Source organism: Alosa pseudoharengus, unplaced genomic scaffold, assembly GCF_046254945.1.
Source record: "Alosa pseudoharengus isolate Yale_2024_CS ecotype anadromous, Long Island Sound unplaced genomic scaffold, YU_APseudo_1.1 YU_APseudo_1.1_scf_8, whole genome shotgun sequence".
NCBI lineage: Eukaryota > Metazoa > Chordata > Actinopteri > Clupeiformes > Clupeidae > Alosa > Alosa pseudoharengus.
The window spans coordinates 12,570,833-12,594,455 of NW_027468870.1; the positions used below are offsets into that span (position 1 = coordinate 12,570,833).

Consider the following 23,623-nt stretch of genomic DNA (forward strand, 5'->3'; position numbering starts at 1 on the left):
GGTTGAGGTCAGGGGAAGAGGCAGGGCCACACCATGAGTTTCTCTTTTTTATGCCCATAGCAGCCAATGACTCAGAGGTATTCTTTGCAGCATGAGATGGTGCATTGTCATGCATAAAGATGATTTTCTACAGAAGGCACGGTTCTTCTTTTTGTACCACGGAAGAAAGTGGTCAGTCAGAAACTTTACATACGAGGTCATTTTTACACCGTCAAGGACCCCAAAGGGGCCTACCAGCTCTCTCCCCATGATTCCAGCCCAAAACATGACTCTGCCACCTCCTTGCCGACGTCTCAGCCTTGTTGGGACATGGTGGCCATTCACCAACCATCCATTACTCCATCCATCTGGACCATCTAGGGTTGCACGGCACTCATCCGTAAACTAATCCGTTTGAAAATTAGTCTTCATGTATTCCTGAGCCCACTGCAACCATTTCTGCTTGTGAGCATTGTTTAGGGGTGGCCGAATATTATGCACACTTGCAAACTTCTTGAGGATCCTACACCTTGAGGTTCGCGGGACTCCAGCGCAGCAGCCTCAAATGTTTGCTTTAGTCTGGCAGAAACCTTCCTTATTAATCCTTTGTCTGCACGAACCCACCTGTGCTCAGAATCAGCGACACATTTCTTCACAGTACGATGAACACTCATAAGTTTTCAGGAAATATCCAATGTTTTCATACCTTGTCCAAGGTAGTGCACAATTTCACACTTTTCAGCAGCAGAGAGATCCTTTTTCTTTCCCATATTGCTTGAAACCTGTGGCATGCTTAATAATGTGGAACATCCTTCTTAAGTAGTTTTCCTTTGATTGGGCTCACCTGGCAAACTAATTATCACAGGTGTGAGATTGATTTCAATGATCCAAAGAGACCTGAGACACAATGCCATCCATGAGTTTAATTGAAAAACAAAAAAATACATGTTTATGCAATTTAATTAGCATAATAATTTGGAACACGATGTAAGTCGCTTTTGACAAAAGTGTCTGCTAAATTACATAACCATATATGATTGTAAATACAAATACAGGTGTAAATTACTTTGGATATCCACCAAATTTCTATGACGTTTCTCAGCATATCTCTGGTATATTATGTTCGAAGTTATTCATTTATGACATGTAACCACTAGGTGGCAGAGATAAATCACTAAATTGTTCGTCTTCATGCTGATATGATATCATGTCGTTTTTATAGGGCTTGATCCACACATTGATTATCCATGTCAAAGACCGTTGTGATTTAGCTTTCCCAAAATAGCATTCAGAAATACTTTAAATCTCACATTATACATCTCTAGGCTTCATCAGGACGTGTTGTACATAGTTGCAGTTGAGTGCCATTAATATTAACCAGTCAGTCTCCCGCCACTGTTAAAGCAAAAGTCTGCACTTGCAGCCTAAGTGCACTTGCAATTTTAACAGTACATTGCTGATTGGATGTTAGAGTGTACTTTGCGTCTTCACTCTGATTGGCTCATAACATTTGGCTCCATCCGACCAACTAGTGACAGCGCGATGTGACAGACAACTCTTCAGAATAGGACAGGTTATCTTGCATCGCAGCGTTTTCTCCCGTGGGATAGTGTGGTAAAGGCATTGTTCTTTGGACCATTAATTCTCCTATCGGTACCATTCATCTTTTTACATTTTTTACAGCCATTACATTTCAGTGCCTTTATTTTAGAATGTGCTCTGCTCGTAACCAGTCTCCTAGTAACATTATATTCGACTACGATCAGAATCGTCGAAATGTGGCTAGTAGTGGTGCAACTTCAGTGTTTATAGCTACATGAATGTATGTGAAACATGGTTTTTAATGTTTTTGTTTCAGCAGGTGTCAGTCAGTCGGTCTTTAGTCAGTCTAGACAAAAACAACACAGCCGCGTTCATCACATAGCTTCTAGGCTACAGACATTTTTGGCATTCAGCCTGAGAATGATGGCAACGTCAGATTAAATTCTGCAGTATTAATCGTAGTGCCATCGCAGAGCATATTTGGATTACGCTGCAGCACGAAGGGTGGTCAGATAGCTGCCATTTTATCGGTTTCGGTCGTGATGAGGTTGAGGAAGTGCTGACACTCGGATACCAATCGTTTGAGACGCACAAGGCTTCCCCGAGGCGTGAGAACCATGTCTATGGTGAGCACTACGAACAACCACGCCGAAGCTACCATGGATGATGCTATTGGGGTCTTGTATACGAATCCACTAGACGACTATGAACTGATCCACAGGATTGGGAGTGGGACATACGGTGATGTTTTCAAGGTATTTTAATGTGGTTTTAAAACTCAATGTCCTTGTTGTGAAACTTTATGCAGTCAACAGACGGTTGATGGCAGCTTTTCTGTATTCTCTGCAACAACAGGCTGGTCGGCAATTTAGCCAGCGCTGTGCATGGTACAACTAACGCAGGCTATACACTATTATCAGGCCTTTTTGTGAGCATATCAGCATCGCTAAGAGTGATTAGAACGCCTTGTCCAAATGCACGTTTTGTTGAGTTATTGCACATCAGAATTGTAATCTCACACTGACCTTAAAGTATGAGACCTGCGTATGTGCCTGTAATGTACTGTAACTGTACAAAAGTAATACCACACACACACACACACACACACACACACAGTCACACACAGGAAGATACTTCATGTTTACTGGAGGGCCAAATATAACAACCTGGAGATACACAATCTGTGAAAGTCAACAGATATTAGGCTATATATCATTCTCAATTAATTCTCATCTTTGGTGCATTGTATGATTTGGCAAGGTGTCTCTCAACACCCTCAATTTTGCCAGTTAACTTGTCATCGACAGATGAGGTCTACAAGATATGCTGTGATTTCACAGTGAAACAGTGTCTCATCATCACAGGATGTCTTTTGGGTACTACAGGAAAGAAAACAGGAAATGAGGGTTACATTTTTTCGCAAACTTGGTTTTACTTAGCCTATATGCTAGTCTCTTATCATCTTTATGTAGCCTTGACTTTGAAGATTTCTGCATTTTATAGAAAGATGTCTGCTGCCATCTTTACCTTCTGATATCATGGCCTCTACTCAACAGCATAGTAACCTGCTAAACAATGCCTATTTCATTCCAAGGGCATGTACCAACTGCCAAGGCCACTAACACAACATTGTTGAAAAACATACAGAGTTGGCCTAATCCAAAATTAAGCAAATCAGATGCCAAGTTAGAGTAGTTTGTCTCGTATCATGTGACATTTCCTGGTAAACTGTAGAACATATCATTGTAAGGTTCATGCACTGTAGAAATAGAGGAAGTGACAATGTATCTGCTCGTGAGAGCATATGAGTGCATGTCATGTCTTAAGGCTGATTTATGTTTCTGCGTCAACTCCATGCAATGACTACAGCGTTGTCTCGACGCCGGCGTGAACTTTCGAAGTTCTGCGTCGGCTGTGTCTGCGTCGTTCACCACGGAAACGGTAGTCAGAATGGCGAACCCCAAAGACTGCTGTGCTGAAATATTAATCTTATTTGTTTGGCCTTTTCTTGCTTATATTTTTTTACTGTGTATGAATGTATAATTAATTGTTGCTCATCCAGCCAGTTTCCCTGTTCAAATGTCAACCAGGTTATTGCAACACTGGCCATGATGAGCAGTAACTCAGACTAATGACATGTGAAGTGATCTCTCAGCAGCCAACTGGTTAGAAATAAACAGGTCCTAGCATAGGTGTGGGCACAAGTCTCTGAAATGATACTGCAACAGGCCTATGGTTGAATGCAAGCATACAATCAATGTTTGCAAAGCCTGTGTATTGTAGATGAACCCCACCAAGATAAACAATAAGACATAGATAGCCTTTAATGGCTAACCTTCTCCAGCCTAAAAGTCAATTGCATTTCCACTTAGTTCAATGTTGTGAAGAGTGTCTCGGGAACGATGTCAAGTGGCTTTGTGAAATCTACAGGAAATGAACTGAAACTGCAGTTGGTTCAGACAAAGGTGGCAGAATCTGCAGCTTCCCCCAATCAAAGCTACTTCTGAGCAAGCCTGTGGGCCTGTAATCCTTTTAATTTCACTGGTATTCAGCCTCCTGCAGGAAATGAAAGCACATGCCTCTAACTGTACTGAAAACAAAGCCCCATTGAAAGATTTAGGCCACACTGGTGTACAGAAAGTACTTTTTTAACGTCTGAGAAAAGTAAAGTGTATCCATGTGTTTTAAAAAAAAAGCACTAGTTTTCACAGGTCTTCAAACACTTCTCTAGGAATTATCAGAATTGACTAAATTCAGAATGCATGAAGCGTTCAATGCCTAAGGCTGTTTCTCTGTTTACATGTTCATACTCTTGGTTAGATTGAAGTAACATGAATGTTGCATATTACGATGAATCCCTTTTAGCCTGCTTAAAGGCTTCTGGTGGTCAGAGATGATTTGGTAAATGTTCTCTTTTATTCTCTCTCAACCTTCAAAGGCTCGCGATATCAAAACATCTGTCATTTCAGCCATCAAGGTCATCAAGCTTGATCCTGGTGAGTTTTCATGCTTTACTCAAACATGTGCCTTAGAGGTTCTTTTGCACTATGCCCAAAACCCACATTTTTGTGGTAGTTTGGCCTAAGATGACGATGCATGTGCATAGAATCTGACAGACAGTGGTGTTTTCTAACTGTGCAAATGGCTGCCTCAGCCCGATAAATTTAGTAGCACAGACTGCAAACAATCATGTGGTGTGAGCAACTGATCTGCTTTCTGTATTGATGGATAGTGCTTAATGTTGCTCGTAGGCAAAGTTATGAATTTGGGGAACAGCATTTGTTGTTATATGTGTTAATTTGGCCAGTTGACACTATTGTGCTTCTAATGGATCTTTGACTTTCCTTCAGGGGAAGATTTATCAAGTATCCAGCAGGAGATCACCATGATGAAGGAATGTACTCACAAGAACATTGTGGCCTACTTTGGCAGCTATCACAGGTTGGGTTTTGCTGAGAAAGCACTGTAGCTTCATCTGCATTAGACTCCCATTCCAAATAAAGCCAAAACTCTCTCTCTCTTTCTCTCTCTCTCTCTCTCTCTCTCTCTCTTTCTCTTGTGACAGAAACAACAAGCTTTGGATTTGCATGGAATTCTGTGGGGGAGGGTCCTTGCAAGACATTTACCACGGTATGCTTGACCTAACTTGACCCATTAGCCTACATGTTTTGTTTTTTTGGCACCAATCGGGATCGAAAGTATCATTGGATCTGTCCATCTGTTGTAAATGGATAGTAAATGGATAGTAATGAGGATTTATATCTTGACGGGGCAGATGGCTCGTCTGGGCCTGATCTTGATCTGTCTCTTGCCAGTGTCTGTCTAATAAGTCAGAGTTACTGTTACTGTTAATACACTGCACATATCCTTACTGTGAACCATGCCACTTGCTTTACTGTATATACTACTGTCCACACTACACTATATGTCATATATTGTTTACTCTGCACTACCTGTCTATACTTTTCACATTGCACTTGTGCTTTTTTGCACTTCTGGTTAGACGCTAACTGCATTTTGTTGTCTCTGTACTTGTACTCTGCACAATGGCAATAAAGTTGAATCTAAATCTAATCTAAATTTAAAAAAGAGTAATCGATTCTTGTTCTAGAGTCTGTTCATTATCTCGTTATTAGTCATGTTCCTGTTCTTGTTCATGTTCCATGTTAATGTTCCATGTTCTTGTTCCCTGTTCTTGTTCTCTTAGTGACTGGACCCCTGAAGGAGAGACAGATTGCGTACGTGAGTCGGGAAACACTACAGGTGGGTGTGTAAACCCCACGACCCACACAAAGTGCATCACAGGCGCCTTTGTGTCTCTACACACAAAGGTTTAGCTGTGCTATGACACGACTGTGTGTCTGTCTGTTTGATATCATTCTTCTCCTGTCTGCCATCTCTCATTGGGGATTTCTACCTCTGCTTTCTCCCTCAACAGGGGCTGCACTATCTGCACCAAATGGGAAAGATGCACAGAGACATTAAAGTAATGGTCAAAGCATTCTATTATATCCACATTTACAGTACTATCTTGTCCAATTTTTGACCCTGTTGTCCAGTATTTGACCCTGTCGGTGGGCCAATGTTAAAATCGTGTTATAGTGTAGTTTGTAATTTCTTGGTTGGTTAATGGTTAATGGTTTAATTTATATAGAATGGCTGTACGTGTGTGTGTACGTGTGTGTACGTGTCTGTGTGTGTGTGTGTGTGTGTGTGTGTGTGTGCATGTGTGTGTGTGTGCATGTGTGTGTGTGTGTGTGCGTGCGTGTGTATGTGTGTGCGTGCGTGCGTGCGTGCGTGTGTGTGTGTGTGTTCACGCCTGTGTGTGAGGCAGAGAGAGAGATGTAATTGTCTTCATGTGAGGCTGTGGTGTCTGCGCTCATTGTGTCACTTTGTGTCAATTGCAGGGAGCTAACATTCTCCTGACGGAGCGAGGAGACGTCAAACTGGGTCAGTAACACTCACCTTGCATTCAGAATAAATATAATCTCCCACATTCTCAATCTCTCTCTCTCTCACACACACACATTCTTAAAATGATCATTTCGGATTTTGTTCTTGAATCTTCTTGCTTTACATAGCGGATTTTGGGGTAGCAGCTGAGATTAATGCTTCGGTCTCAAAGAGGAAGTCTTTCATTGGGACACCCTACTGGTAAGCAGTCTTAGCAGATTTAGCATTCGCTAAATCATCTAATGGGAATCCATATCTGCCTCACACTAAATTCATACCTACATATATGAGCTAACAATTACATTTCTAACATCAACAGTAACATTTTAGTAGTATAGTAGTAAAAAGAGCCATTTTTCCAGGTTCTTCAACAGAAACATTGCATTGAGAGACCATAGTGGTTATGAAAGTACATGCTTGACATCCACCTAAAGTGTTAACAGTGATGCATATTGTAGATAACAAATGTATCTGTGTGCTCTAGGAGGAACTGAACAGGTCAAAACCTCACTTCTTCTATTTTGTAAGAGATGGGAAATGAGACAGATATGGTTTTTGTTTTTAGTAGTACAGATTATACCTTTCGGTTTTTCTATGAGCACAGAAATTTAAACTCTCAGACAAAGCTAACAACAATTGCAACGACAGTCTCTGAATACCATTGTAATTAAATTTTTTTATTATTATTTACAGACTTAACAGTTCATAAACAGTTTACTAACCAATAATATGAGCAATTGGTGACAAGGCCATTGTCATTATCAATGACCCTATTTCCAGTTATGCTTTATCAAAAAACATCTTCTGTAGTCCTGTATATATAATTCTGTATAGCCAGTGCACATGTGCAGAAGACTCCTCACTTGCTCAGTAGCTTTCTGCTGCTCTCTCCTCAGGATGGCTCCAGAGGTGGCAGCGGTGGAAAAGAAGGGAGGGTACAACCAGCTGTGTGATATCTGGGCGGTGGGCATCACCGCCATCGAGCTGGCCGAGCTTCAGCCGCCCATGTTCGACCTGCACCCCATGAGGTGAGCCGGAGCCTGTGGTGCTGTGGCTAGCGCTGTTGCTACAGCTAGCCCAACTCCAGAGCCTGCCGTTTCAGGCCGGTAGCAAATGCGTGCACACTGCATGTAATCGACTATTAGGTTATTTCAGTTTACCTAATGAAGTCAAAGGTCTTTCTAAGGGTTAGGCTTATCCTTACTTTACTATGAAAAGGGACAGATCATTTAATGTATTTGGAGTTAAAATGACCTTTCAGTTTAGAGAGGTGGAGGTTTTGGAATGCCAACAATAAACAACTAACTTTTAGGTGTATAGTCTAAAATCGACTCTGTTTATGCAGGCTATTGCTGTTGCCTGCATATGCATGTTATTACTACTGTTATGTCTCTTGCCACTGCTACTACTCCTATTGCCAGAAGAGTCCTGTGCTTTGGGCAGGAAGTTAATGTTGTGCACAGGAAGTTGGAAGGTCATTATATGGATCACGTACAGTATGAGTCATGAGTGGGACAGGGTCAACAGTGTAAGTGTGCTGTCGCGTCACTCGGTCTGCCAGTTACTGTGAGACATTCTTCTGTAATTTTCTGCACTGAACCAACAGGCTGACCTGTAAGAATGACATGGGAACATGAGCTTTTAAGGGAGAAAGCAAAAAAGTAAGACCACAGGGATACCTAAGATTATACAGTACTGTACATACAAAGTGATCTCCTTTGAGGTTGACATAATAGTGTCAACAACTGTGTCTTCTTGCATCAGTAAATGGAGGAAGTGTAGGTCAGCCATTGTTTTCTTGCCATGTAATGGTGTTATGTCCTAATACGTTTGGACATATCTCCTTCATCTCCCTCCAGAGCCTTAATGGTCATGTCCAAGAGCAGCTTCCAGCCACCCAAACTCAAGGAGAAGACCAAATGGTAATGTCCCTACTGCATATGCCAGCACACTGACTCTCCCTACTACAGACCTCTGCACACATCTGACACATAACTTTTAGGGAACCCAATGTGTTGCTACGGGTGAAATACTGTCAGCTGTTCCTTGATGTTGAAAATTATGAAAAACAAATGCTACATATTGTGGATGTGGATACTAGTTTTTTATGCTCTACAGAATAGAGAAGTACTGGTAATATAAGCAAGAAGAACGTGCTTAAATGTATCTTAATTATCCCTTTGTCTTCATAGCAACAAATACCGCATACTGTAGCAATGAAAATGTTGTTTAAATACTCTTGGTATACCATGACCTAGTTGAAAGACTGACTGATGTCAGACATGTTAGAGTGATTTCATCTAAAGCTTGTTTTGATGACTTGCATCATTATCCCTCACCAAATGGCTTTCTCAGGTCAGCTGAGTTCCATAATTTTGTGAAGGCGGCGCTGACCAAGAGCCCACGCCGCAGACCAACAGCCGAAAAACTCTTACAGGTAACAGCACATTACATATATCTGCCGATATATATATATATGGCAGATATAACACATAAACTAAATATACGTTTAAACTCGTTCGGCTTTTAATCATGCATGTTGGAGTCACTCAGAGCATTGGTTGTATCACTTTTAGGGCAGTGTGAATGGAAAGTTTTGGAATCATTTTTAATCTGATCTCTACTTTAAAAGACATGTTTCCAGTGTTATGAACTGGACAGTTCTGGTTGCAGTCTTTGGGCAGTGTGCCAGCATTATGCAGCGCGACCCCCATTCCCTTTGTTTTCATACAGTAGGCCCCATAATCCCTGCCTAACGGCCTGCTCTTAAGATAATAGCATGATGGTGCATGAGCTCCTCATTTTCCTCTAAATCTCTGGCGTCGTGGTGCGTGACAATGCTTATGAAATATAATACACAAACAGTGGCCCATCAGCCATCTTCCGTGAAGATTAAACTCTAATATGGAAGTAAATTGCTTCGACCTTCTTTTTTCTGCATAAATCAGAATTCATGTGAAATTGCCCCTCTGTGGACAGTAAATGTGTGTGTGTGTGTGTGTGTGTGTGTGTGTGTGTGTGTGTGTGTGTGTGTGTGTGTGTGTGTGTGTGTGTGTCTCTATTTGTGGTGAACAGAAGATTTGTTTTATAATGGTCTGTCAAATGTCTCTCAAAAAAAGCTCTGCCATCATGTTTGTTTTATAAGCAGGAACAGATGCAGTCTCCAATGCAGTGAACATATTTGTGTTGAAACAAACATTTGGTCTGTACATTGCAGACCATAGCAGCCTTATGTTCATCACAAATGCCAGTGGTGTGACAAAATTGCACATTTATTTATTTGTCTTGGAATGATCAGATGCCTCAAGAATTACAGAATAAATTAGACGAGTGAGCTTTCCTTGACTGGGGAAACCCACAAGGGACATTTAAATAAGTTTACTGATTGTTGATTACTGATAATTCATGATCACAAAATAGATACAAATCTTTTCATAAAAAGACCAAATAAATAAAAGCTTTATAATCTGAATGTAGATTGATATCTAACATTACCTTACTGTCATGAAACGATTTATTCAAATTATCTTTTTTTTCTCTAAAGCAAAATGTAAGCGCAGTCAAGCCCCATGTCCCTGGGATGTCTTTTACTGTTGAGTTATGGGCCTGTGACTTTGACTTGGAAGGAAGTGTGGTTTGTAACTGAATAAATACAGCAGATTCAAGCCCCGCTCTGTTGATTCGGACACATTCCTGTCCTGGTGAATGTGTTCTTTTCCCAGCATGCATTTGTCACTCAGCTGTTGACTCGGACCCTGGCCATCGAGCTGCTGGACATGGCCAACAACCCTGACCTGCAGACGACACTCACCATGGACGAAAGTGACCTTGAGGTAAGTAAAGGCCGGCAGTCTGTTACTTTGCTCCTTTTTTTCACAATCTGCAGTAGAACTCATTCCCAAGCCTTTGAGCTAATGTTGGATTATCAACAGAGGCATTTGTAAACAAAGTGCTTCCAACTAGTGTCAGAACTAGTGTAGCCCTCAGGGACAACTTTTTGTTTGGACTGTTGGCAAGTCATCTTAAGCATCTGCCCTATTTGGCAGTATGAAACACAGCACTCGTGTGTGTGTGTGTGGTTATGTATGTGTGTGTGTGTGTGTGTGTGTGTGTGTGTGTGTGTGTGTGTGTGAATGAGTGCATACATACAGTACATGAGCATACTCATATGCATGTGCTTATGAGTATTTCATCTACAACATGTCTGGAAACATAAACACATATTGGTGTAAATACCATGCATATGGTCACTATGTACTGCTTGTGTGTATGCAGACCTGCAGTGCCTTCCCGGATAAGATCCAGTCGTTGGGGAAACACCTGCTTGTCCAGAGGACCCAGTCGGAGGAGCAGTGTAAGTACTGGGGCTCATCTCTAGTCTGCTGCTTGTCTATTGTTTATCACATCAAAAACCTCAGGCAGTTTATTTTGTATGCTGAATATAGCATGACGTGAAGTTGATGCAAGATGTGGTGGGATTGGAAGCATGTCAAAAGAACTTTGACTACATTAGCTCATTCATGGTTTTAGTGGTCTTGCTTTTATTTTGGTGTCATGACAACAACACCATTCTTTTGCATTTAATACCATAGCAAAGAGGTGGTTGTTTTTCATATTGATTACACTTTTATTGGTTTGGCTCGTGCTGCAGTGTATTGGCATTGCAGTTTTGACTGAATTGGCGCCCCTGAGCTCTCTGGTAAATCTGACCACCCCAGCAGTGATGAGGGAGACAGGGCCGGCCACTGAGAGCCTATTGTTTGGATACTGCTCTGGGTTCCAGAATGCCATGGAACCACGCCAGTTCCAGAAGGGCACCCATAGCCACTGCAGCAATGAGAGGCCACTCCAGAAAACATGAAAGAGGGCAGTGTTGACAGCTATGTGTGCGTATGCGCGCGCGCGCGCGTGTGTGTGTGTGTGTGTGTGTGTGGGTGTAGAACAGGACTGTATTAACTGCAGTCATAAAACACATTAACAGGATATTTTTAGTGTGAAAGTGTCATTTCCGGAGAGGCTACGCCCTGTATGAAGTGATTGCGTGGTGAGCAAAGCATAGTGACTAAAACATTGCAGTCATTAGCCAGGTGTTTTCCTGACAACAGAAATTACCTTTTTTAATGAACAATGAATGAACAACCTCTCATAAGATAAAAATGAAAATAGCTTTGTCAACAAAAGATACATTAAAGCTTTCAATTAACAGTAATTATTGTTTGTTGGTACTTCATTCATTAGCACACTCTGCGCCACATTCCTAGTCTTTTGTCCATTTGCAAAGGTCTTGTATTGTTGTGCGTGCCTTACATGCTTTCTGACACGCAGTACAAAGACTTAGGCACCATGCTCAGTTCCTGTTCACCAGGGAGAAGTAACAGGGTTTATACTCATACAGATCTTTTTGAAAAAGAAAGTCCTTGAGGGGAGCAATTATAGGGTGCTGTTTGTGCATGTGTATTTACTTTTGAACCTTGAAAACATTTGAGCCCGTTTTAGATGTCCTGGGCCTGTTCAAAGTCCCTGATTATACAGTCTGTTACTAGTACTGTGGTAATGGATTTTTAAAAATGTATTTATTGTAAGAGCAATGAAATGAGATGGAAGAATTCTCCATTGTGGTCTTTTTTTTTTAGTTGATCACATGAAATTTGGACCTCCCATAAGGAAAGAGACTGATCCCACCCCTGACCTGGTAGGATGTTTGTTTTATTATTTGTTGTATTTTTTTCTGTTGAAAGTAATATTTAAGTAAAGAAAACGTAAGGAGGAAAGTCAGGTTAACTGTGTGACTTCTCAACAGGCCCTGTATGATGAATGGAGTACCATTGGGGTCAGCAAGGACTCCCCGTAAGTGCTCTCTCTCTGTCTGTCTGTCTGTCAGTGTGTGTGTGTGTGTGTGTGTGTGTGAGGGTTGTGCAAAAGTCCAGAATTGAATTGAAGCTGGCTCTTAAATTCCAATTCAATTCTTTAATTTCACTTGCATTGCAATTCAAATTTTGCACAACCCTGGTGTGTGTGTGTGTGTGTGTGTGTGTGTGTGTGTGTGTGTGTGTGTGTGTGTGTGTGTGTGTGTGTGTGTGTGTGTGTGTGTGTGTGTGTGTGTGTGTGTGTGTGCATGCATGCACATATTCTCTTATGGTTCCTATAAAGGTTTATAGATGAATCTAAACTATTTGGGTTTTTTGTAGGAGTTTGTTGGAAAGTGTTGAGGAGGCATTGCAGAGGTAAGAACACCAGAAAGCCATTGTTTTTATCCTACGAGTGAGTGTGCTAAAGTGCTAAAGCTAAAGTTTCCGCTATAATTTAATTTATATATATTTGTAGTATTATATATAATTGTATATCAAGGCCCTTTATGTTTAACAACTTACGACGTCCCTTGACTACTAGGAGTCTTAACTAATATTTCAGTAGAAGTTACTTTAAGTCACTGACACTGTAAGATTCAAATGTTGTATTTAATGTCTGTAGTTGTTTCATGTCTATTGAGCATTGCATTTTAATTACAGAAGTCTAACCATCAAGAGGGCTCCGTCTGCTGGAGGGAATGCAAATGTAAGTCTGTGGCTGTAGGTAGGAATCTGACTTTGAGTTGGAGATATTGCAGCACAAACAAACAATGTCAAACTTATTTGACCTTTGGAGGATATTTGGATACTTTAGTAAGCTTAGTACGGGCTATGCAGAGTTATGGTTGGCAGTTTAACTCAAATTAGCTACTTATAGACAATTTAATGGTTTAATTGTGACTTATTTTACTTAAAATATTAGGGTTTACTGAAATTGTGGTACTTCTTCATTCAAACATTAATAAACTCTGTCATAGGCGTAGGAGTTAGAACAACGTCTTTGACTGGCTGATTGCATGAGTGAATCCAATACAGTAAATACAAGCTGCTCTAAGGCTAAGCAACACTCCTCACATCTGTTTTTTGATAACCCAGGATTCCCCAGGCTCTGATGATGAGGACAAATATGGCACTGTGAAGAGAGGCACCGTGGTGTCAGAGTTGTCCTCCACCTCCTCCGTCTCCTCCTCCACCACCTCCTTCTCCTCCACCCCACTCAACACTAAGACCCCGGCCAGTGCCCCGGCTCCCCTCCTGGACGAGTCGCCCCTCCTGGGCGGCTCGGGCCTCTGTGACCTCTCGCTCTCGCTGCTGGCCGGCTCGGCGCTCTTCTCTGACTCGCTGCTCTTCTCCGAGTCCTCGATGAGCCTCAGCTCGCTGCTCTCCTCCCCCACGGAAGGTAAACCACCAACATGGTCACCATGGTCACCACGTCCACCGCGGTGACTGCGGTGCTCCCACTCCTCCTCTGAATGCCTTCCCTATACTAGGCATAGGCTTTGATTATATTGCACAATGCTGGTGGTTAGAACTGAGCTGTTTGTTCCAAAGATGTTCTCCACTTTGTTTGTTTGTCTAAAGCAGGGTTAGGTCTTGTGTGATCGTTTGTTTTATTTTGCACAGCATCATAGAGCAGTTCCATAACAGTCCTTCATTACTTCACTGTTGCTTTACACTCCATTTCACCATAGCTTTATTCACATTCAGTCAAGTCTGATCCTAAAATCTTGCTCACACTAAAGCCATGGAGTTGAACTACTCCCCCCCAACCCTGGCCCACAGTGACGTGAAGTGGAGCGTACAGAGGGGTGATTATCGGGCAGGCCGCTGTGGTCAGAACAGAGAAGGCTGGCTCATTCCTCAGAGTGTTTCCATTCCTTTTCCCCTCCTCTAATGTCTAAACCCTGCTTGCTTGGGGGAGATTTGAAACTGTGGCGTGGGATTGCAGTGACACATGTGTGCCTCCAGGGGGCGGTGTTCCCAAGGAGCCGGGGGGAAGAACGGGGAGGGACGCGCCTCCGACTCGCCAGCCTCCTCTGTCGCCAGAATGGAGCACGCTTCGCAGGAAGACCGAGGAGTCGGTGAGTGGGACTCCGCAGGAAGTATTCCCAGTGGAATAATAGGAAGACATAAATAAATGAAAGAAACCTTAAATATTACATACAAAATGTTACACTGACCTAAGAATACAGGGATTGAATGCATTCTGTGGTGCTGAGAAACACAGGCTGTGCAATAAGTCTGTTTTTGTTTATTTGTTTGTTTGTTTGTTATGATTATGTGTTGTAACGTTGTGATTATGTTTTTTCTGCTCTACAGAGGTCTGACTCCCACGGGCTCCCCCCTACACCCCACGTGCACGTTAGTCATCTTTTATGGAAATAAATACTCGCAACAAAACTGCAAAAGTATCTCGCTTGTGAGACCTGCATTTTTGATAGCTACCATTATCAGAGCATATGCATTATTACTGTCAAGTACAATTGTTCATGTCTATAAAAGATCCCTGTCTGGTTATACAACGAGACATTGTTGAATATTTTAGTCACTGATTAATATTTCAAACTGTCAGTGAAATGCAATAGATGCTTACTGCTGATAGCAGCTTCAATGATTTATAATCATATTCACTCATTGTGCTAGTTATTCAACATGAATAACACATCCTACATTTGTGTTTTGTGTTTGTTATTGATAAGGGCAAGTGAACTGTGCCTAAAGCTCATGTGACTGTGTTCTAGATGGGAGCCTGTTTCTCTAAGGTGTTTAACGGTTGTCCCCTGAAAACCCATTGTGCTGTGACGTGGGTTTTACCAAAGACCAAAGGTAAACTCCACCAAGAAGGAAATAATAAAACTATTAATAATAATAATAATAATAATAATAATTACACAGGGATCATGTCTGGGTCATAACACGGCTATAACATATGTAGCCGTGGCCGTCTGGGCCTACTGGTTAGGGCTTCGGACTTGTAACCGGAGGGTTGCTGGTTCAAACCCCGACCAGTAGGAGCAGCTGAAGTGCCCTTGAGCAAGGCACCTAACCCCTCACTGCTCCCTGAGTGCCACTGTAGCAGGCAGCTCACTGTGTGTTCACTGTGTGCTGAGGGCTGTATTTTGGGTCACCAGCGCATGGCGTAAAGTTCGTTATTCACCGGCGCGAAGTTGAATTCGTTATTTTGCACCTTTATTTTTTAAGCATTGCGCCCAGGGGTGTGGCAATTAACAACCTAGGGAGGGACCTGGCGCGTTGTCTAAAAATCGCTATCATACACCACTTAAACCTGGTCAGAAGTCAATGGCGAGTTGTTCATATGCTATTTTAAGAGCGCATGTCAACAGTCATATTGGCAGGTGCACGCACCATCCTTCTATCATTCATGAACGCACACCAGCGCATGTCCATGCAAAGCATTACAAATTGCACGATTACAATGGTAAACATAATTAGAATAAAGATATTACGAAATACTGTACATCTCATGATGAGTAGTTATTCACCATCATTTGCAAATTGGTAATGACGGTTAAAAGTGATTAGGGAAGAGGCGAGAGACACGTATGGAGCACAGCTGAAGACGCACTGTCACGAGATATAAGCAACTCCTCTGCAGGATAAATGTTGTTTTATTCAGTCATTTGAGCAACATTGGGGTAAGTGTTGCTTTTTCCAGCCTATGTTTTCGATGGTAACCCATTGTCAGTCAATAGTGAAAGTAACTGCATATAACTGTCTTGTCGTTGACTGACTCCTTGGTGAAGTTAGTTTCACTTTGCCAATGAGTTCAAATAATAGACGAGTGCAAATGCGTGAAGGCTATGCTAGGTTTTAGTAAAGCATGGTTTAAGAATGACTATTCCATACGGTCTCGCAAGCAGCCTCCTTCAAATGCGCCGTTGAATGCCAAAATACCGATGCATTTATTTGACATATCGCGCGTTGCGCCGTTAAAGGGAACGACAGATGTCATTCTCATTGGTTTAAAATGATGTTACGCCCCAAACACACCCATATGACTGATTAAAAGACCTAGGAACACCTTGTTACGCCATGCGCTCCACTTTTGAGAACGAAACCCCTCCCAATGTGAACTGGACATCCTACTAAATTTGAATAGACTTTTGACGAGTGACGATGCACTTTAGAATGTCATGATAGGGCCCTGAGTGTGTTTCACTAATTCAAGGATCAAATTTCCCTCACGGGATCAAAAGAGTATATCTACTTATACTTAGTAACATACAGTACATACAAAGATGAGTTCCCACTGTGTTTATGATGTGGTGGTTGTTCTTCCTCTGTCCCCAGATCAGTACCTCATCCTGGGAGCAGAGGAGGGAATATACACCCTCAACCTCCACGAGCTCCACGAGGACACCATGGAGAAGGTACAGCACTTTTTCATGCATTCTTTTTTAAATTTGAAGCCACCCTGGTCAAACTACCTTAGTGTCTATGTTTTTATTAAAAAATATTAAATCCCTCTGTCACTGGTATGGAGTTAAGCCTCACTTAATAATGTTATATGGCATACGTATGTAAGCACACAGGGTTAGGTATTTAGGCTCATACGTTTTTGAACCCATGCTAAAGTTGACTAAAAAGAGGAATATAAAATCATCTTTTGGAAATTGATCTTAATGCCTTAATTAAAAAAAATGAGGAAAACTCCAACCTTTAAGGACCTTTTTGAATGAATAATTTATCATAAATAAATAAATGTTCTTCCTTAAAATATAGGGGTCATAAGTATTCGCAAGTATTCAGTAAGCCTATTAGCTGGTTTGATTTGCATTGAGCTCAATGAGCATCAAACCAGCTAATAGGCTAACTGAAATAACACCATGCCAATTTCTAGGTATGGTGAAAGGTATGTGATGATGTGGGGCTATTTCAATTCCAAAGGCCAAGGGAACTTTATCAGGATGCATAGTATCCTGGATCCATGAAATAACTGGCCTTTAAAATTAAAATTAAAATCTGCCTGCCTCTATGGGAATTTAACATAGGGGTGCCAATACTTATGACCACTGTATTTTAAGGAAGAACATATTTATGATACATTATTCATTCACAAAGAAAATTGGTGTCCTTAAAGGTTGCATATTTCCTCATTTTTTTAAATAAGATTTTACAAATTAAGATCAATTTCTAAAAGATGATTTTATATTCCTTTTTTTAGTCAACTTGGTCAAGCATGGGTTCAAAAACGTATGAGCCTATCTGTATTTGTCATTTTATTGTGACATTTCATTGCATTTTATTATTATAAATTATGTTCTAATAGACAGTTAATGTGCCTGTATGAAGTGTTCCAATTTGATTGTATGAGCATATTTACAAAAGACAAAGACTGTAATAGGGTAGTTATTATGTGTGACCAGTGCACATGTATGCCCTGTGATACAGCTCCTTCCCCAGAGATGCACCTGGCTGTATGTCATGAACAATGTGCTGATGTCTGTTGCAGGTAATTCCTCTCGTTGCTTAGACAACATATTTTTGTGTCACTATACAAATATATAGGGAAAATGCCCCATGGGATGCAGTGCTTTCAGTCTGTAGTCATTCTTGGCTCTGTGCTGTAGTTTGAGCTTGTGTATGTTATTCGAAACTCAGACTTTGTGTAAGTAGAGGCCACTGACTGTATCACCTCTTGACCTCACCCTGGGTGACCTTGCCTCTGATTGGTTCACAGGCAAGTCCTCGCAGCTCTCCTCCCACAGCCTCCCGGCGCTCTTCGATGAGCGGCGAAACATGCAGAGGAGGCAGGGCCACCTGTCCATCAACGCACACCGCCTCAGCACCAGGATCAACTCCAAGTGAGTGGACGCACGTGGACACAGTCACACACCATACACAGAAATTAGTCAGAGAATACCAGTAGTAGTAGCCACTGTTCATTTACAGATTGTACAGGTAAACATTTTTGACAAATTGAGTTATTAAGCTAATTAAATGTGATGCATCATATGTTAGGTTAAGACATAAGAAAAGGGACCATCAAGTAATTAATTTTAAATAATTGTTTCTTTTCCTAAAAAAATCATTCAGCCAGATAGCCAGCCAGTTTTGTACCGGGTCATCCTAACATCTTCAAAAAATGCATCTTCAATGCATTCACTGAAATGTAGTTAGGTGCACACTGAAATGTAGTTAGGTGCACACTGACATGTGGCATGCTCTGCCCCTGCAGGAAGTACTCCATGTCTGTGAAGATACCAGACACTAAAGGCTGCCGTGGGTGTCGTGTAGGTGAGGAAGCACGTCTGTGGATCAAAGAATGAGCCTTTGTTGTTAAACACCAGCCATCATCAACCACCTGTATCTCTCTCTCTCTCTCTCTCTCTCTGTTCTCTCTCAGTTCTCTCTCTCAATTCCCTCAATGCCATAATGAAACAATCTCTCTCTCTCTCTCTCCCTCTCTCTCTTTCTGTTCTCTCTCTCTCAATACCCTCAATGCCATAATGAACCAATATCTCTCTCTCTTTCTGTCCTATCTCTCAATGCCCTCAATGCCATAATAAACCAATCTCTCTCTCTCTCTCTCTCTCTCTCTCTCTCTCTCTCTCTCTCTCTCTCTCTCTCTCTCTCTCTCTCTCTCTCTCTCTCTCAGTGCGTAACCCCTACACAGATAGCACCTTCCTGTGTGCCCTGGTGCCTTCTGGTTTAGTTCTTCTTTTGTGGTATGATCCGCTGCAGAAGTTTATGCAACTTAAGGTAAGCAACCACCCACAGACACCTGTATTGTGGAACAGTACAAACAGGCACGAGAGCAATAATGAAGCACAGAGATAATCTCTGCCCCCCCATGCCCAGCACATAGCGATGAGTTTGCCCGAGTCGCTGCCCATCGTTGAGCTCCTGGTGGTGGAGAGCGAGGAGCTGCCGCTGTTGTGTATAGGGGTCAAAGGTCACTCGTCACACACAGCACACACTAACGGGCAGTTGAAGTTTGACCTCATCCGCCTGGACGATACCCCTCAGGACAAGCCAGGTACTGAATGCACGGAACCTGTGTATGGTCCCACTAGGCCCTACTATTGTGCTGCACAAACATGTCACCGCTGATGTCAGTTCAGAATGTTGTTCCTGTTGAAAATGTTGAGTCATTAGTCACAAGTCATAACAAATCAGTGATGACAAAAAGCCTGGTAGGGGAATGTGGAGGAGGTTGGTGCTTTGGTTTGGTAGACTATGCAAATGATTTTTTCCCCAATGATCATAGTGTTCTTCTTCAGTTCATTCATCATTGTGTTGTCAGCACTGTGCTTTAAAGAGATCCATCCTTCTAATTTGAATAAAATTGCAACATAGTGTATGTGTGTGTGTGTGTGTGTGTGTGTGTGTGTGTGTGTGTGTGTGTGTGTGTGTGTGTGTGTGTGTGTGTGTGTGTTTGTGTGTGTGTGTGTGTGTGTGTGTGTGTCTGTTGACAGATGGCGAATCTCTCAGTGTGCAGCAGGTAACTCAGCTGGACAGAGACACCGTTCTGATTGCACTGGAAAGTGAGTTCATCTTTATTTCCTTATTTCCTGTTGGGGCACAGCAGGAAGAGGCCAACCCTTCTCTGTGACTTCCTCCATGGTGGCGTAGCACAAACGCATGTGTTGGGTTTTAGGGTGTTACTGATCATACAAACACTCTTTTCTAGCAAATCTCCTGTAAGCTGTGAATACTGAAGCAGAATTATGAGACACAGCCCTTTTAATCAAGTCAAGTTAATTTATTTACATAGCACATTTAACGCAACCGGGTTGACCTAAAGTGCTTTAAACTTTAACATTAGATCCCAGTCATCTGAGTGAATTTCTTTCATTTTCTATGAAAATTCAGCACTTATAATGCATAATGCAAACTGAGATGGATTGATTCTGTGAAGTAAAGTGGTTCAAATGGTTTGCTGACCTGAACCATTTTGTATATGGAGAGTAGCCTAACATTTCTGATGTGAACTATGCTGTTCCTTGAAACATATGACTTTATCAGGCTTCTACTTGAGTCTGCTGATAAGAGCAATTGTTTAAATATATGACCCTAAGAGAGATTAGAATAATTTCTTTATGAACTAAATGTTGCAGTAGTTCACCTTGCACAAAGATTTTCAGGTAGTCACAGATGTGAAATGTATTTGTTCTAAATACAGTATGTAGTGCCTTTGGTGGAATATCTGTGTATAGTCATGTTAGTGCCCTCTTGTGTCAAGTGGTGGTAAAGGTCCTAAAATAAATCCTATAGCAGTTAGGACTTTACTGAGTTTGTGACCATGGCTTGGATTACGGGAACAACCGTCACTAAGAAGATAGTGCTGTTCAGAGAACAGCCTGCATAAACCATGTTTACATGAAGTGCAACAGGTGTCAATTGTTGACATAGTTGTGGGGTTGTGTGGATGGATTGGCACATCGTAAACCGAGTGCGGGAGATTAGCACCACGGTCGTGCCTGTCTGTGTATGTAAACACTGCTCTGTCTAATGGCTTAGAACAGGAATAGACATGGGTGTCTGCATTTGGAGAACTCTCTGTGCTACTCAAGCTGAGAGCAACAATGCAGAACAAAATAGAGTAGAGTAGAATAGAGTTTGGAGTTATTAGACAGCCCCTTTCAATTCTAATCCTTGCTAAAACATCAACTCTGCTTGAATTATAAAATAATTTATCTATTTATAGATATATTATTGCATTGTTGTTTATACAATGACTTTGCGTAACCATATTACAGTTTTGACCTCGTATTGTGCCCCTTCCCTACAGAAACTGTGAAAATTGTGGATCTACAGGGATGTCCCATCAAAAACATGGCCTCGGCGCTCACCTTTGATTTTTCCATTGAGACTTTGGGTGAGTGTGTGTGTGTGTGTGTGTGTGTGTGTGTGTGTGTGTGTGTCTGTGGTGTGTGCTCGCGCATGCATGCTTACTTCTTGTTGTTTGTTTATATTTTTTATGAGCCAAATTTGTAATGTCTCGTGGGAATTGTGTTTTTAGATGTCATGTCCTGCTACACAGCCCAGAGGATGTGGAATAATGTTGTTTCAACTGTCGTTGTCCCCATATGAATAATGAATACACACTGTACAATGTGTCGTGTTTGGTGTGGAGAGATTCAGTTTTGCAGCACTTATGCATCAACCGTGTCCCTGGTACTCCCAGATCCCAATATGAAGTGATGATGGCGCGTAGTTTGGTTTTAACATACCACATCTGTAAATGTTCAAACAGTGGAATGCTCTGCTATGTTTTGTCATGTCTTATAGTAAAAAGGCTTTTCTTGCTCTCTAGTGTGTTTGCAGGACAGTGCCCTTGCCTTCTGGAAACATGGACTCGGTGGGAGGAGCCTCTGTAAGAATGAGGTGATGTCATTTGAAACTTCAGTTCCAGTGAAACCCAAGTTAATGAAAGCACACTGACATAAGGGGTCTTGGATACACCTCTGTCGCCTCTCACTATACCGGCCTATTTGAAAGATTTTTCAATGCATATTACTTATTAAACTGCAAGCCACATCTCAGCACTATTTTCCCCATGCTTTACCAGAGTCTGGCCATATTTTTTTTTGTTTGGTTTGTTTTTACTACAGGTAACGCAGGAGATAACAGACAAAAGTCGCATATTCAAAGTCTTAGGGACAAATAGGTATGTTATCATCACTTCTGGTATCCACCCTAATATCTATTGTAGTATACAGTACACACCCACTCAGCCTCCACATGATGGCCAACGTGTAAACCTCACACTGCTTTCTACCATGCAGGGACATCATTCTCCAGAGCACACCCACAGAGGATCCATCCGCTGCCAGCAACCTGTACATCCTCACAGGCCATGAGAGCAGCTACTGAGAGGAACACCCAGGGGATTTGGACTCGGGACCGGGACATAGTCTCCACACACCCACGGAGGATATGAAGACCAGCCCTTAGGTGGTCGTCCTTCAGAAAGCAGAGGGGATAGTGATGGAGCAACGCTGTGAGCTACAGCAGAGCAATCCCCCCCCCCCCTCCCCCCCAGAGCAAAGCTCCCATTAGCTGACCTAGGGTCAGTTGAGAGGGCTGGCAGAAGGTTGCAAGGAGACTGGTGTTGTGTAGTGAGTTGAGTTTTTTGACTTGACTTACTTGTCAGTTTTTGTTATTTATTTAAAACAATTTATTTTGGTGAGATAGCCCTCTGTGGGCAAAGATGGAGAAAGGCAGCTTGTGGTGTCGGGAGACTTGAATGATTCCTTCAAGAAGAAGAAGAAGAAAGTGTGGTGCTGGACAACACCCTGAGAAAAGCCACAAGACAAGCAAGCAAACAGTCCGGAGGAGCACTGCTGGCTGGTCACCGACGCCCAGAGCTCTTGGGATTTTTCCACTCATTATGTTCACTGGTCGCCAGAGGAAAGACGTTCTGGCTCATATAGCAGCCAGCCTAGTCAAGCAGAAAACTTGAGTGAACCATTGATGGTTATGTACACGTATGCCATGGAATTGGTCACCTGACCTTTCGTTAGCACATGCCAACTTCGGCAGAGCTATCAGCATACTCTGCCCTCAAAGTGTAATAGAACATAATTTGCCATTGCCTGGGAACAGCAAAATGCTAACCAAAAAGCAATGTTGTGGTCACGTGAGTGACTTGAATTATATTTATGAGTTGTATTACTTCAGGCCTTTCTGGAAATGTGTGAGAACTGGAGCACAGGTCATTACGAACAGACTAGTGACTCAAATAAGTAAATACTGCTTATCCCATGGACATGTTAACGCCATGGAAAACAGACGAGAATGTAGATCATTAAGTTGTTGAGATCTTAGGTGTATGGAGGGTGGAGGGGGAGAAACTTTCCTCTGTTTGCGCTATGAGCTCATTTGTCATGGGGTAGACCAGCCAGCTAGCCACCTATGACATCACTCCTCAGTTTGGAAAGGGGACTGTTCCAAAGATTTGATACAACATTCCCTTTGTTGAAACGGGCTGAACCTCAAGAGACTTGTCTTTTTTTAGAGTGTCACGTGAGCCAGCGAGAGTTTGGGATTATTTTGTGGTAGTGTGAAGGAAGAACCTCTCCATTAACAACTGTGTGATTCATGGGCTCAGACAAATACAGTCTTTCAAAAGGCTGTAAAACTGAGCGATAGAAAACACATGCAAATTGCCTGAGAATGTATTGGTTGCCAAAGATGAAGAACGAAAATAAACATCTCTGTTCCAAGAATGTTTTGTGACTTATTTTGTGATATTTATGAGTTCACATGAGTATTATTTTTCCTTCTTCACTTGTTCTTTTAGTTTGTATTCATCACTGGCGTTCTTGTAGGTT

At 42.0% G+C, this 23,623-nt stretch overlaps 1 protein-coding gene across 1 annotated transcript; it reads left to right on the top strand.

The window, feature by feature from the left end:
* The first annotated feature begins 1,524 nt into the window (after positions 1–1,524).
* Positions 1,525–23,518, top strand: map4k6 (mitogen-activated protein kinase kinase kinase kinase 6). Its single transcript, XM_076273758.1, has 32 exons — positions 1,525–2,276; positions 4,460–4,517; positions 4,872–4,962; positions 5,087–5,151; positions 5,729–5,784; positions 5,960–6,007; positions 6,429–6,471; positions 6,603–6,675; positions 7,371–7,502; positions 8,334–8,396; positions 8,830–8,911; positions 10,197–10,307; positions 10,750–10,828; positions 12,108–12,166; positions 12,275–12,321; positions 12,663–12,698; positions 12,984–13,029; positions 13,419–13,722; positions 14,292–14,404; positions 14,643–14,684; positions 15,065–15,149; positions 16,635–16,714; positions 17,736–17,796; positions 18,025–18,148; positions 18,523–18,581; positions 18,943–19,046; positions 19,146–19,323; positions 19,763–19,831; positions 21,079–21,165; positions 21,604–21,674; positions 21,902–21,957; positions 22,076–23,518. Exons 1-32 carry the CDS (start codon positions 2,139–2,141, stop codon positions 22,161–22,163), a joined length of 2,748 nt encoding a protein of 915 aa, XP_076129873.1. The 5' UTR covers positions 1,525–2,138; the 3' UTR covers positions 22,164–23,518.
* Positions 23,519–23,623: the final 105 nt, after the last annotated feature.